At 42.2% G+C, this 16094-nt stretch overlaps 1 protein-coding gene across 1 annotated transcript in view; it reads left to right on the forward strand.

The window, feature by feature from the left end:
- The first annotated feature begins 8156 nt into the window (after window positions 1-8156).
- The window catches only part of LIMS1 (LIM zinc finger domain containing 1), a 170384-nt gene continuing 162446 nt past the window's right edge, over window positions 8157-16094 (forward strand). The window contains exon 1 of the mRNA XM_087426338.1: window positions 8157-8306. Within this exon, the coding sequence (XP_087282464.1) occupies window positions 8275-8306 (32 nt within the window). The 5' untranslated portion in view covers window positions 8157-8274. The remainder of the gene's footprint in view (window positions 8307-16094) is intronic.

Consider the following 16094-nt stretch of genomic DNA (forward strand, 5'->3'; position numbering starts at 1 on the left):
AATTGAAACATACAAAAAAGTGTAAAAATCGTTTACAGGAAGTCATTATTAACATTTTGATACTTTCTTTCCTGTGTTTTTCTATGTGTATGATATATATGTACATACCATTCATTACTGATGTAACCAGCCTCCTTTGCAGTAGTGATACAGAGGGATGTAAGCCACCGGGGAATATAGTGAAGTTAGACTGAGTTCTCATGAGACTTCACTGATCTCATGGTGTGTGATAACACTGTAGGAGTGGGTAATGGGATGGTTCACGTACAGCTCAAAAGAGTAAAGTTTTAGGAATATTTATAAAAGCTAAGCCCTCTTTTGCTTTGCAACATCTCGTGCAACATCCTCCTGGTCCAGGCCTCTTTCTTATCAGTGTGAAAAGCAGTGGGGGTATTATCAAGAGAGGGTAGGCACGAGCTTAGAATGCCCTGGGCCCATGACTGGAAGTATAAGGCCACTAGTGGCCCGTCAGCATGGTGAAGCCCCTGAGAGTTCAGAGGCTTCTCTGTTTTGGACCCAAGAGTGCTGCTTAGAGCCACACCTGTGGCCAGCATCATATATAAAGCAAATCAAGATCGCAGGAATCCCATGGAGCAAACAGGAAAGGTGAAGGATGACGATGGCATGTGTACTTTCAGGAGACAATAATTTTTAAAGATTAGAATGAATGTGGACTATAAACTAAAAGCAGGACCGGGCACATAAAAGGCACTATCAGTGGGAAAGAAATGGAGGAAGGCTTGCTGGCCAAGGCAGTGGGTGCTGCTTGGGATAGTCATGTGCTGCTTACCTGTTAAGCTTGATGTCCAGCACATGCCAATTCCTTCTGAATATTCTACTTTTTAAAGCCATGCCAAGATCTTTTTTTTTTTTTTAATTAGGATCAAGTGTAGAATGACACAACCATTCTGGAGAGCAGTCTGTAGAACTTAGAGAAAATACTTGTATACACTAGGGCCCAATATCCCCACTTCTGGGTATATATTTCAGAGATACATGTGCACATAGGATGAGAATGTTCATCTAAGCATTAGTTGTGGTAGCAGGGAGTTGGAGGCAACCTAAGTGTCCATCTCCAGGGGGATGTAAAGGTGGAGGTCTGTTGTACTCTGCAATACTGAAGTAAAAAGTAAAATAGACATACAGAGAAGGTTGCTTAAACATAGTGTAGGGTGAAAGGCCAAGACACAGTACAAGATCTGTGGTGGAATACCACTTACATAAATGTAAAACATGTACATTTACAAGACAACAGCAAATATTTTTCAACAATATAAACCAAATAAAAGGGCTTATACCAAAACTATGAGGATCTGTTCTCTACGGTTGAGTGTGGTGGGGAAGGAAGAGATGAAAGTGGGATGAGTGTGAAGGGAAAAAGTATAAGAAAGAAATTTATAAAAGAAAATTTAAAAGTAAACTAAAATGTAAGAGAATGAAAAGCATGTGTGAAGGGCCTTGCATATTTATTAACAACAGTAAAAATGACTAACTCAACTCTTTCCTCCTATGGTTAAAACAAACTGGGACTCTATTTTTTTCATATGCCCTTTCTTGCTTCCCAATCTGACTGTTACATTCCCTTTCCCTCTGTGGTTCTCAAAGTGTGGTCCCCAGACAGCAGTATTAGCATCACTAAGGAGCTGATTAGAATTGCAAATTCTCAAGCCCCACCTCAGATCTATTGAGTCAAAACTCGAGGCTTGTGATCCAGCCATCTGTGTTTGAACAGGCACTCTGGGTGGTTCTGGTGCACACTCGACTTTGAGAACCACTGATCCGTGGCACCGAGCAACAAGGATCCTTGGGAGACTGTAGGAGGGCTGCGGTCAGGTTAAAGGATGTTGAGGGTGAATGGAGTATAAGAACAGCCTGCCGTGAAGGGGAAACAAGTTTGTCTTTCAAGCAGTTCAGGAAGGAGGTGGGTGTAGAGGGAACAAAAAATTATGTGGGGTGGAAGTGCATCTTTTTTTTTTTTTTAATATAGAAGTGACATAAAAGATTTCAAAGTTCTGTCCAGGAATTGAAGACTGTTGATATAAATCATAAGACATGTACCACTGGTTCTCAACCCTTCTGGGGCCTGGGCAGGGGCAGGTTTTAAAAGCTTCTCAGGTAAATGTAAGCAGAAAGTGTTGAGACTCATTGATCTATAAATGAATGGAAGACCGTGCAGCTGTTAAAAAGAATGAAATAAAGATATCTGTATTGACAGGGAAGGATGTCCAAGATACACATTTGAAAAATAATAAGATGCAGAACAGTATATATAGTACCATTTAAGAGTACATACAGAGTTGGAAAATACATAAAAAACATCTGGAAAAACAGACGCCAAACTGTTTTCAATTATCATCTCTGGAACGTGATGTTACAATAGACTGTCTCTTGATAAGTTTCATTTTTATGTAATGCTTGAATTTCTGAATAATAAACGTTGTCAACACTTGTTGCATGCTTCTATGTAAGCGGCACTGTCCTCAGTGCTTCCATTTTGTCTTTGTTGCTCACTATCTGTTCCCCAGCGCCTAGAACAGTGTCCACTACAAAGGAGGCTCTCAAATATTTGTTGAAGGATGAATCTTATTTAATCTTCTAACAAACTTTTGAAGTAGGTACCATTAATATTTCCATTTTGCAGAGGAGAAAACTGAGGCAGGGAGAAGTTAAGTCCTTCAGCAGGTGGCGGAGACGATTTGAACCCAGCTCTGTGTGACTTGAGATATCACTCTCAACCAGCACGCCGTACTGCCTTGCTTTACAGCATAACTGTTCTGCCATGTAACCAGAAAGGAGACAAAAACATGTAAAAAATCAATTAGTGCTGGGGCCGGCCCGGTGGCGCAAGCAGTTAAGTGCAAGCGCCCCGCTTTGGTGGCCCAGGGTTGGCAGGTTTGGATCCCAGGCGTGCACCAATGCGCCACTTGTCAAGCCATGCTGTGGCGGCATCCCATATAAAGTGGAAGATGGGTGCGGATGTTAGCCCAGGGCCAGTCTTCCTCAGCAAAAAGAGGAGGATTGGCAACTGATGTTAGCTCAGGGCCGATCTTCCTCACAAAAAAAAATCAATCAGTGCTGAAGATGCAGGAGAGAGTTATCTCACTAATCCACTCTTTTTAGACAGATAAGTGCCCTTTTCCCTGCCCTCTTATTATGTACTTGTTTATCAGAGATTAATGGAGGTGGAAAAGCAGAAAAACTATATTAAATAAGTGTTTATTGTGCACAAAACCTTCAAAATATTTCCAATAATATGCTTTTTTGTGTGTGTGTGTATGTATACATACATATAATACACAAACTTACAAATACCAAATTTCATTTTTAAAAGCCAGGGAATGAAAGCCAGAACAGAAATGAATGAAGCAGTCTTGCAGACATCTGTCTTCATCCTGAAAGACTCCGTAGAAAGATGAGCCATAAGAAATACAATATAGCATTCAAGACCAATAGACAATGTTTTTTCCGAGTCTTTGTGACAGACATTGGTCAACCACAAAAGCAGGGTCATCCAGACAACACATTCTCTAGACGAGATAACGCTGACAAAAACGCATGACTGCTTTAAAACCACCAATTAGAAACCAAGCGTTAGTCACAGTTTTTAACCAAGTATTCTGAAATGACAGCAAGAGTGATAGATCACAAACTACAGCACAGTGGAAGCAAACTACTGTGAAAAGAAACCTGCTTTATAAAATATAAACATAACAACAATTAAACAAGGCAATTGATCCACAAATTAATCTTTTACTTCACCTTTAAAAAAGGGAACATTTGGTTTATATGTATAAGCAAAAAAATAACTGCTTATCCAAAAAGAAATGAGAAATGAAAGTTGTTGGGTGATGAGAGATCAAGACAAGTCTCCAAATACTTTGATGTTTATTTTTTCTCTAAAAATTAATAAATATCATTTCTGGGAAACAGAGAAATATAGAAAAATATCACATAGAAAAACACAACTACTGTTGATATTTAAGCATTTTTAACCTAGTTGTTAATCACACACTATCAACCTTAAAAATAAAACAGACAGTTATTTTACCAGCAAAACAAGTTTATTTGGGAATAGCCGAAGAATTGCAATTCAGGATGTGCACGCTATGGCAGACCATAGGCAAACAAGGGAGAGGAACATTATTTCATAGAGAAAAAGGAGGAAATTGGGAGGGGTTGTTTTGAAGGAAAGTCCATTGGAGAGAAGCAAGACTTCAGGGTGGTGATGGTTGCTCACTGGCTGAGTTGCCGGGTTGTCAATTTCTGTTTGGGATGTGACTTTTACATCTCTTCCTGTAATTGACAATTCTTTTCTGTTGAGGACTTCTGTTGAGGTCTGTAATCTATTGTCTTCCTGTTGAAACTTCTTTCTGTTGAGGTCTGTAATTTGACTTTTTCCTGTAATTGACCTTGAGGTACTGCATGGGAGCACCCCCTTCTGGCCTCCTGACTCCATTTTAAATGAGATTTCCATTTATTAATTTACACAAGACTGTATATAAAATTTTTAACTTATTCCATACAATTAACCATATTGCATAAATATTTTCTTGTATTACTACAGCCTTGTAACTTGAATTTTAATGATTTTATATTACCCCATGAAGGAAATATAGATTGTGTGCATGTTCTCCCTCACTCCTAATCCCTGGCCCCTCTACAGATTCAATTTCAGTTGCTAGTTTCTTGTATATCTTATCTTTCCAAATATTTCTGCGTATACAGGTGGGTGAGTGTGAATGTGTGTGTGTGTGTGTGGTGTCTCCCTTCTCTCTTCCCTCCAACTGTAGCATACTAAACAAACTTTTCCCCTTTGCTTTGTTTCCTTACTTAAAATATATCATGGAAATCATTCTTTATTACCTACATATCATCTGCCTTATTATTACTTTTTTAATTGTGGTGAAATACACATAACATAAAATTTACCATCTTAACCATTTTTAAGTGTGCAGTTCGGTAGTACTAAGTATATTCACATTGTTGTACAACCAACCTTCAGAACTTTTTTATTTTTATTTTTTGCTAAGGGAGATTGGCCCTGAGCTAACATCTGTGCCCATCTTCCTCTATTTTGTATGTGGGACACCGCCACAGCATGGCTTGATGAGCAATATGTAGGTCTGTGCCAGGGATCCAAACCCTCAAACCCTGGGCCGCCAAAGCAGAGTGCACAAACTTAACCACTATGCCACAGGGCCAGCCCCTCCAGAACTTTTTCATCTTGCAGAACTGAAGCTCTGTATCCATTAAACAATAACTCCCCATTTCCTTCTCCCCTTAACCCCTGGAAACCATCATTCTATTTTCTATTTCAATGAATTTGATTGGTCTAGAGACCTTATATAAGTGAAATCATACAGTATTTGTCTTTTGTGACTGGCTTATTTCTGCGTAATATCCTGAAGGGTCATCCCTGTTGTATGTGTGTTAGAATTTCCTTCCTTTTTATAGCTAATAGTTCATTGTATGTATACGCCACATTTTATTTATCCTTTTACTTCAACGGACATTTGGGTTGTTTCCACCTTTGACTATTGTGAATAATGCTGCTATGGACATGGGTGTACAAATATCTCTTCAAGATCCTGCTTTCAAATTCTTTTGGGTATATAGCCAGAAGTGGGATTGCTGGATCATGTGATATGAGAAACCTCCATACTGTTTTCTACAGTGACTGCGTCATTTTACATTCCCACCAACAATGCACAAGTGTTCCAATCTCTCAACATCTCTGCCAGCACTTGTTGATAGCAGCCATCCTAATGAGTATGAGATGGTATCTTGTTGTGGCTTTGATCTGCATTTCCCTAGCGATGTTGAGCATCTTTTCATATGCTTGTTGGCTAGACTTATTTTTTTAACAGCTGCATAGTATTACATGTAGAAACTGTAATATATTTCATGTCCTGGTTAAATAAACTTTCTCAGTTGTTCTTAAAAACAGAACTGCGGTGACTCTCCTTGTACGTTCTTCTGGTTTCCATTTAAAAAACTTTTTCATTATGGAATTTCAAATAGACGCTAAAGTAGACTAATATATAGAACTCCATGTACCTATGAGCCAGCTTCAACAGTTATCAACTTATGGCCAATTTTGTTTCACTGATACTCCTACCCACCTCTCCCACTCCCACATCTTATTTGAAAGAAAATCCCAGTCATTTTATCATTTAGTTTATAAATAGTTCCCTAGGTATCCTTAAAACTTGTATACACTGTTTGTGTATACATAAGAATACATTTGCAAGATGAATTCCAAATGGATTTCCTGGGTCCAAGTGGAGCTGAATTTTACACTATCACAGATATTGCTCACTTGTCCTCCACAAAAATTGTGTGGATTTATTCTCTCATCAACAGTAAATCAAAGCACCTGTTTCTCTCTATCTTCATCAAAACAGCATATTGTCAAACTTTTAATCTTTGCTTTTATGTGGAAAATGGTATTTTAAAATTTTATTTATGATATTGGATACTTTCTTGCACTTTTAAAAATCATTCATATTTCTTTTGTTCTGTGGAAACCTATGCATATACCTTGTCTATTTTTCTCTGAGTTGTTGAACTGCTTCTTATTGATTCCTTTTGTAATAAGGAAATCAGACCTTTCTTGGTCATACATCTTTACCAATATTTTTCTCAGTTGCTATTTGTCATATTTGTTTACTATGCAGAAATTTTAAGATTTTTATTTGGTCACATTTATCAGTATCTAATTTTATGATTTCTGGGGTTTATATCCTGTTTGGAAAGCTTCACTCCACTCCAACCTTAATTTTTTTCTCCCATGTTTTCTTCTAGTATTTTTCATGCCTTTTTTTTAACATGTAAATATTTGTTCTGTTTAGAATTTATTTTGATATAAGGATGTCAAAGGCATCCAGTATTCTCCCCCCAACATATCTCGACTGGTAGGAGACAGAAGTTTTCATTCTATAATTAGAAAGTAGGTGTAGTTACAAAGTCAGATATCCTGAAAGGGATCATTTATGCCCATGGCAAATAACCTGTACTGTTAGGTCCTCTGCAGATTTCAGGTTTTGGTAGAGGGCATGGGCGAAGAGAATGAGGGCAAACAAGAAAGGAAACGATACAGAGAGAAGACTGCACTGTCTCCTAGAAAGGTTCAATTTTCCTGATTCACAATCTATAAGCACAGTGAAAATCCTAGTGAGCACCCCAGCATGTGCCAGGCTTCGTGCACAGGGATTCAGTGGAGGCCAATCCAGACAAGGGCCCCCTCTGGAAGTCTCGTGAGCTGACACCACCTTCTCATCGAGTCTCCTCAGGACCCCCGACTAGGACGGGGCGGACCCTGTGGACCCCAACACCTTGGGCCCAAAGGCCTCTGCCAGAGCCACGCGGTCTGTGAGCCAAGCCGAATCAGAGGTATCTCGGGGAAGGAGAACCTGGCCAGCAACTTCTGCTCGCGGCGTGTGACGCTGTCACCGCAGTAGGGCAGCAGAGGCCGTTCCTGACATTCTCGCCGCACGCCGGGGAGCCGGGTGAACCTCCCGGGTCACCACCGGGCCTTTGTCCCCGTCTCCCGGGCAGGGCCTCGGGCGCACGCCGAGGGGCGGGGCGGGGCCGAGGTCGGGCAGGAGGCGGGGCGGGGCGGGACGGGGCCCAGGTGGGGCAGGGGGCGGGGCCGAGACGGGGCCGAGGTTGGGCTGGGGGCGGGACGGGGCGGGGCCGGGACGGGGCCGAGGTCGGGCTGGGGCGGGGCGGGGCCGAGGTCGGGCTGGGGGCGGGATGGGGCGGGGCCGGGCCGGGGCGGGACGGGGCAGGGCCGGGACGGGGCCGAGGTCGGGCTGGGGCGGGGCGGGGCCGAGGTCGGGCAGGAGGCGGGGCGGGGCCGAGGTCGGGCAGGAGGTGGGGCGGGGCCGGGGTCGGGCAGGAGGCGGGGGTGGGGCGGGGCGGGGCCGAAGTCGGGCTGGGGCGGGGCCGAGGTCGGGCTGGGGGTGGGGAGGGGCCGAAGTCGGGCTGGGGGCGGGGCCGAGGTCGGGCTGGGGCGGGGCGGGGCCGAGGTCGGGCTGGGGCGGGGCGGGGCCGAGGTCGGCGCCCACATCGCCGGGCCCCGCCCCGCGCGCGGCCCCGCGCGGCCAGCCCAGCCGCTGTGGGCTCCCCGCCCCTTCCCGCCTCCGCTTCCTGCTCGCCCGCCCGCGCGCCAGCCCGCCCGCGCGCCAGCAGCCGGCCGCCAGGCGAGGGAGGAGGACGCGGCCGGAGCGCGCCGGGAGCCGAGGTGTGGAGGGACGGCGGCCCACTGCGGAGATGCTGGGCGTGGCGGCAGGAATGACCAACAGGTAAGGCCGTGACCCCGCCCCGCACTCGGCGCTCGGGCCCCGGCCCCCGGCCCCCGCCACGTCGGCGGCGGGTGCCCCGGCCTTCTCGCGGCCTGGGGCGGGCCGAGGGCGGGCGGCCAGGCGGCCGCTCTCTGCGCCCCTCCCGCCGCGGCGAGCCCTCGCCGGCCCGGCCCGCGGGGCGCCCGGCCCTGGAGGCCCCGAGGGCCGCCCCCCGAGGCCGCCCCGCCGCGCTCCGCGGGTCGGCGCCCGGCGCCCGGGCTGGCAGCGGGGGAGGCTCTGGTGGTTGCCGCCGTGTCGGGTGTAGCGTGGGCGCTCGGAGGGCGGATACCGCCTCCGCGCTGAGTATTCACTGAGGGAACGGAAAGTTCATAGTCTAGCAGTTGGCGTGTGATATAGACCAGCGGTTCTCAAACACCTTGGTCTTAGCACCCATTGTAAAAATAGAAAAGAACTTTGCTTATGATAGTTATACCTATATTTCTTAATTCATTAATTCATTAAGTTAATGAATTTCTTAATTTATTAAAAAACAACAAATCCATCATATCTTAACATACATGACACATTTTTATGAAAATAGTGTTCACCTAAACAAAAAAATCAGTGCGACGGGTGGCATTCTTTGACATTTTGCAGATTTCTTAAATGTCTGGCATAGAACACACCTGGATTTTCCTGTCTGCTTTGCATTCAGTCTATCTCGACGTGTTCTGATTGAACTATCTGAAGAAAATCTGGTCTTACACAGATATGTAGTTGGAAAAGGGACAAATATTTTAATAGCTTTTTCATATTGTAGGTATTCTTTGTTACTACACCAAAACTAGGTAAGTGGTAGTTTCTTAAAGATTAGTTTGGATGTGGAACCTGAAGCCTTAGCAGTGAACTTTTCACCCTCTGTTACATTAAAAGTCATTGCTCTATCTCGCAGTTTGAATGGACTTGTTACCCATTGTAACATCTTATGTTTGTCGTTTGGAAAATATTGATTTACTGAATTAGGCAGATCTTCCAACTGCTGACACATTTCGTTATACCATATCACTAAGTAACATTTGCTAATATCACCACTGATTTCATTAGAAACGACTTTAAGTATTGAGAAGCTGTGGAACTGAAGGTGGTGGATACAAGTTTTCCAACATTCTAATTTTCAGTTGAAAGCTTGATTTTCATTATGGATAGGAAACTATTGTCAATTTTTGTCCTCAAAGTGACAGGCTCACTTTGTTTAGTTTCAAGAAATGTCTGCCAACTATAAGTCTAAAAACTATAGGTTGTCTGTTACTCTTTCCAGTAAAAATAGTATATCATGAAAACATGTAATTGAGCTCATCACTCACACATGTGCTTTTCTTGGAGACACCCTGGTAGGCAGCAGACCTGCTCTATGCATACCTCCCTCTTCATCACAGGTAACAAAAAAGAAGGTCAAGGGTCAAGATTTAATAACAATAATTTGTATTGCTTCCTGAAGGACACTTTTTCTTTTAAAAAAATTATTGAAAATTAAGTTGATGCAAAATTTAAAATATATGTAAGATATAAAGGATAATGATACAGTGGCTATGTGGTATAAGTAAAGAACATAACAGTTTCCTTTCAAGACCCTTGATCTAGTGTCCCTCCTCCATCCCATCCCCTTCCCATCCTGAGTTTTCCATTAGCAATTTCTTACCTTTTTTTGTTTTTTTGGTATAAGTACGTTCATGTTGTTGTGTGACCATCACCACCATCCATCCATCTCCAGACCTCTTTTCATCTTGTAAAACTGAAACTCTGTGTCTATTAAACTACCACTTCCCATTCCCCCAACTCCCCGCCCCAGCCCCTCTGCCCTATTCCCCCCTATTTTGACTATTCTAGATACCACATAAGTGGAATCATACAGTATGTGTCTTTTTGTGATTGGCTTATTTTTACTTAGCATACTGTTCTCAAGTTTCATCCATGTTGTAGCATATGTTAGGATTTCCTTCCTTTTTAAGGCTGAATAATATTCCATTGTATGTATATACTATTCATTTATTTTGTTTATTCTTTCATCCTTTGATAGATACTTGGATTACTTCCATGTTTTAGCTATTGTGAGTAATGTTACTATGAACATGGGTGTACATTTTTTTAATTGCAATTTTTATTGAAGTAATTATAGATTCACATGCAGTTGTAAAAAATAGTACAGAGAGATCCAGTGTATTCTTTACCCAGTTTCCACTAATGATAACATTTTGCAAAATTGTGGTACACTGTTGCAACTGTGATATTAATTCTAGTACAATCTGTCCATCTTATTCAGATTTCCCCAGTTTTACTTGTAGTCATTTGTGTGTGTGTGTGTGTATTTAGTTCTGTGTAATTTTATCACAAGTGTAGGTGTGTGCTTCTACCACCACAGTCAAGATCCAGAACAGTTAGTTCCATCACCACAAGGATCCCTCATGTTTCGATTTTATACCCACACCAACCTCCATGTTCTCCTCCTCCACCTCCTCAAACTACTCATCTGTTTAACATTTCTAAAATTTTGTCATTTCAAAAATGTTACATAAATGGAATCATACAGTATATAACCTTTTTGGATTGCCTTTTTAAAAACTGCATCTTAATTCTCTGGAGATTCATCCAGGTGGTTGCATGTATCGTAATTTGTCCCTTTTTATGGCTGAGTAGTACTCCATGGTGTGGGTCTAAGACTGTTTAGCTGTTCGCCTGTTGAAGGGCATTTGGGCTGTTTCCAGTTTCTGGCTATTAATAATAAAGCTACTATGCACATTTGTGGACAGGTTTTTATGTAACCATAAGTTTTCCTTACTCTGGGATAAATGTCTAAGAGTGCAGTTGCCAGGTTGTATGGTAATTCCATGTTTAGCTTTCTAAGAAACTGATGGACTTTTCCAGAGTGGCTGTACCATTTTCATCAAGGACAGTTAGAGAAATTGGCATTCTTTTCCTGCAAGTACATGGAGGTGAAGAATTCGGTTACACTACCACTGCCTTGATTAGTGCTCAGAGGCCAGCAGTTATATCCACTCTTGCTTTTGCGCTGTTAGTGCAAGTGTCAACACAGAGCAAAAGGCTGCAGCAACTTCTTACGAACTTCTTAGCATTCTTATGAAAATGGTTTTGATCTCCCAGACCTCTTGAAAAGGTCTTGGAGACCCGCCCCGGGTTTTGAGACCACACTTTGAGAACCACGGTTAATAAACTAATCCAAAATGATGAGGGAAGTGCAGATATTTGGGATATTTAAAAAGGAATATATACAAAGATTTCTCTTAAAAATATGTATTGAATGCTTGTAGTGTGTGCTTTCTAGTTTTGGAGAGTTTTTTTTTTTAATTTTATTGAGGTCATCATAGTTTATTGTGAAATTTCACTTATACATTATTATTTGTCTGTCACCATATAAATGTGCCCCTTTACCCCTTTTGCCCACCCCCCAACCCCCTTCCCCTCAGGTAACCACTAATCGGTTCTCTTTGTCCATGTGTTAATTTCTGTCTTCCACATATGAGTGAAATCACGTAGTATTTGTCTTTCTCTGTCTGGCTTATTCTGCTTCACATAATACCCCCATGTCCATTGATGTTGTTGCAAATGAGACGATTTTGTCTTTGTTATGGCTGAGTAGTATTCCATTGTATATATAGCACTTCTTCTTTATCCATGTATCTGTAGAAAGGCACTTAGGTTGCTTCCATATCTTGGCTATTGTGAATAATGCTGCAATGAACATAGGGGTGCATAAATCTCTTTAAATTGTTGATTTCAAGTTCTTTGGGTAAGTACCCAGTAGTGGGATAGCTGGGTCTATGGTATTTGTATTTTTAATTTTTTGAGAAATCTTCATACTGTTTTCCATAGTGGCTGCACCAGTTTGCATTCCCACCAGCAGTGAATGAGGGTTCCCTTCTCTCCACATCCTCTCCAACATTTGTTATTTTTTGTCTTGGTGATTATAGCCATTCTGACGGGTGTAAGGTGATATCTTAGTGTAGTTTTGATTTGCATTTCCCTGATGATTAGTGATGTTGAAAATCTTTTCTTTTTTTTTTTTTTATAATTTTATTTATTTATTTTTCCCCCAAAGCCCCAGTAGATAGTTGTACGTCATAGTTGCACATCCTTCTAGTTGCTGTATGTGGGACACGGCCTCAGCATGGCCAGAGGAGCGGTGCGTCGGTGCGCGCCCGGTATCTGAACCCTGGGCCCAGCAGCAGAGCACGTGCACTTAACCGCTAAGCCACGGGGCCGGCCCTGAGCATCTTTTCATGTGCCTGTTTGCCATCTGTATATCTTCTTTGAAAAAATGTCTGCTCATATCCTCTGTCCATTTTTTGATCGGGTTATCTGTTTTTTTGTTGTTGAGTTGTGTGAGTTCTTTATCTGTTTTGGACATGAACCCCTTGTTGGATATATGATTTGCAAATATTTTCTCCCAGTTGGTGAGATGTCTTTTCGTTTTGTTCCTGGTTTCCTTTGCCTTGCAGAGGCTCTTTAGTCTGATGAAGTCCCACTTGTTTATTTTTCTTTTGTTTCCCTTGCTTGAGTAGACATGGTATTTGAAAAGATCCTTCTAAGACCGATGTCAGAGTGTACTGCCTATATTTTTTTCTACACGTTTTATGGTTTCACATCTTACCTTCAAATCTTTAATCCATTTTGAATTAACTTTTGTGTGTAGTGAAAGATAATGTCTACTTCCATTCTTTGGCATGTGGCTGTCCAGTTTTCCCAGCACCATTTATTGAAGACATTTTCCTTTCTCCATTCTTAGCTCCTTTGTCGAAGATTAGCTGTCCGTAGATGTGTGGTTTTATTTCTGGGCTTTTAATTCTGTTGCATTGATCTGTGTGTCTGTTTTTGTGCCAGTACCATGCTGTTTTGATTATTATAGCTTTGTAGTATATTGTGAAGTCAGAGATTGTGATGCCTCCAGCTTTGTTCTTTTTTCTTGAGATTGCTTTACCTATTGGGAGTCTTTTGTTGCCCCATATGAATTTTAGGATTCTTTGTTCTATTTCCGTGAAGAATGTCATTGGGATTCTGATTAGGATTGCATTGAATCTGTAGATTGCTTTAGGTAGTATGGACATTTTAACTATATTTATTCTTCCAATCCATGTGCATGGAATATCATTCCATTTCTTTATGCCTTCTACGATTTCTTTAAATAATGTCTTATAGTTTTCATTATATAGGTCTTTCACCTCCTTGGTTAGTTTTGGGGAGTTTTAGTGGTATTTAAAAACTAAGACTTGAAGAACCACTGTGGAAGAAGCAACTTTCTGCTCTTAGGATTTTTCCTGACACGAAGGCCGGTGTTGTTATAAAGAGGAGAAATATCATGGCAGTGACTGTCTTCATAAATCTTCGGTGCTCTATGCTTGTTTGTATGGTGAGGAAATTGAGCTCTTAATTTTTAAGAAAACTAATGAAAATTTGGTGGTAGAAAAGATACCTTCAGTTCTGACTGTTTTGTGCCCTACATACAGACTTAGAGAAAACCATCAGGACTGAGCTGTCTTGATTTTTTTTTTTTTTTTTTTTAAATCATTCCCAACCCTTTCCTTTCTGGTAGCCCCTTGAACCATCTCCTGGACAGCTCTTTCACTTGCTGACTGTGGATGCAGTGAGTGAGCTTTCCTTTCCTCCTAGAGGGGACCTTTCTGTCCTCTCCTGGGTCAGAGACACGTCAGCAGCGACGACAGATGGGTAATGGGAGAGCAGAGGTGTACTCTGAGAGTCTCTATTTTCAATAATGTTGTGTTTGTTCTTCAGATAATCATTTAAATAAACCTCAGTATTGGTCCTGTTCTTAGTTAGGGTTGCACTTAAATAGAAGGAAAAACATCTCATACCATGTGTCAGTTTTACATTTCTCCCAATTATGCTTTAAGCTGTGGTTTCCCACCCACAGGAATATCATCTACATTACATGCTGGACTGTTGCCATGTTGTCTTCCAAAAACTTTAGTTTTAAGATACTTGAGAAGCAAGAGTTGTGCTGCCTGCTGCCACACGCTGTGCATTCTCCAGCAGCAGTGGCTTTATGCCCCTCGTGCCGACATCATCTCATCTCTTCTGTTTGCTCTCATCGGACGTTTCCACACTGGAGCTCACTGGGGGAGAGGAGGGAGCATTTTCCTGCATCTTTTTTTCATGTTGGAGTATATTTTGGAGCTTGAGTCCACAGTGACATTTAACATAGGAGTCGGGAAGCTGCAGAGAAATCAGGCTGTGAAAAGTGCATTCTGTGTGGTAGGAAAAGGTTGCTGGGAAATGAGTTTGAATGCCTGCAGGTCTGAGGGGTGGGAGACCCAGGACTCAGTGTTAGAACATCTATAAGTCTGGAGCCTTAGCAGGATGTCTGTGAGTCAGGTGACATCAAGTCAGATAAAGGATTAAAAACGTTTACAAAAAATGTTTATGTACATACACACAATTCTCTTTGCACAAAAATGGAATCTTAGTCATACTGTTCTGCATTGGCTTCTTTTTGGGGGATTTTTTAAATTGTGGTAAAAGATACATAACATAAAATTTACCATCTTGATCATTTTTTAGTGTACATTCAGTGGCATTAAGTACATTCACATTGTTGTGCAGCCATCACCACTGTCTATTTCCAGAACTTTTTCATCATCCCAAACTGAGTCTCTATGCCCCTTAAACAATAATTCCCCATTTCCAGCAATTGCTGGTGCTGCTTCTTTTTTTTCTTTGGTAAGGAAGATCAGCCCTGAGCTAACATCTGTTGCCAGTCCTCCTCTTTTTTGCTGAGGAAGATTGGCTCTGGGCTAACATCCATGTCCATCTTCCTCTACTTTATATGGGACACTGCCACAGCAGGGCTTGACAAGAGGTGCTTAGGTCTGCATCTGGGATCCGAACCTGCAAACCCTGGACTGCTGAAGTGGAGCACATGAACTTAACCACTATGCCACTGGGCCGCACCCCAGCAATTGCTTTTTTAACTTAAGCTATCTTACAAGTTTTCCTATGTGGCATATCTGGATCTATCTTATGTTTTTCTAACCTTATTTTTAATGGCTGTGTAGTATTTCACGGTGTACATGTGATATGATTTACATAACCAGTCCTTGATGGACACTTGGATTCGAGTTTTTTGTTATTACAAACACTTTGAACATCTGTGCCAGTGTCTCCGTGGGAGATCCCCGAGTGCAGAGTGGGTGTGTGCGCGGGTGGTTGGGCCCATGTTCCACCCCCAGCTCTGTCCCTTCATGGCTCTGTGGTCTTGCAGTCAACCTCTTTAAGACTCAGTTTCTTAATTTATAAAGTAATACCACCTATCTCAGAGAGTTGTTGGGAGAATTAAATATGAAGACAAATATAAACGTTTCTGAAAGGATATGAATGAAATTGTTAGTATTTGTTGCCCCTGAGGAGGGAGTCTCGGAACTAGAACGAGAGGGAATGTTTTTATTGTATGCCTTTTTGTCCTATTCTGGTTTTTTAAACCAGGTGCATGTTATAATTTTTGAGGGATTGAACATCATGTCAGGAACCTAGCAGAGGCTCAGGTGATGGGAACTGTGGGTGTTGGTGTTGACTTTTCTCACCACCCTGCTTGTCCTCCCCAGTTCGAAGTTTCTGCGTTATGGCTGTTCATGGCACCATCCTAGTCACACCTGGTGTCTTCCTCTCCTTCACTCCCTATGTCCCCTTTCTTGCTGAGTTCCTACCTTAGAATTTTCTCTTGAATGCATCCTTTTCTTCCTCACTCCTTTCTTACTCACGCTGGTCCTAATTATCTTTCAG

The sequence above is a fragment of the Ceratotherium simum genome, chromosome 40 (genome assembly GCF_057802395.1).
Source record: "Ceratotherium simum simum isolate JZ-2026a chromosome 40, ASM5780239v1, whole genome shotgun sequence".
NCBI lineage: Eukaryota > Metazoa > Chordata > Mammalia > Perissodactyla > Rhinocerotidae > Ceratotherium > Ceratotherium simum.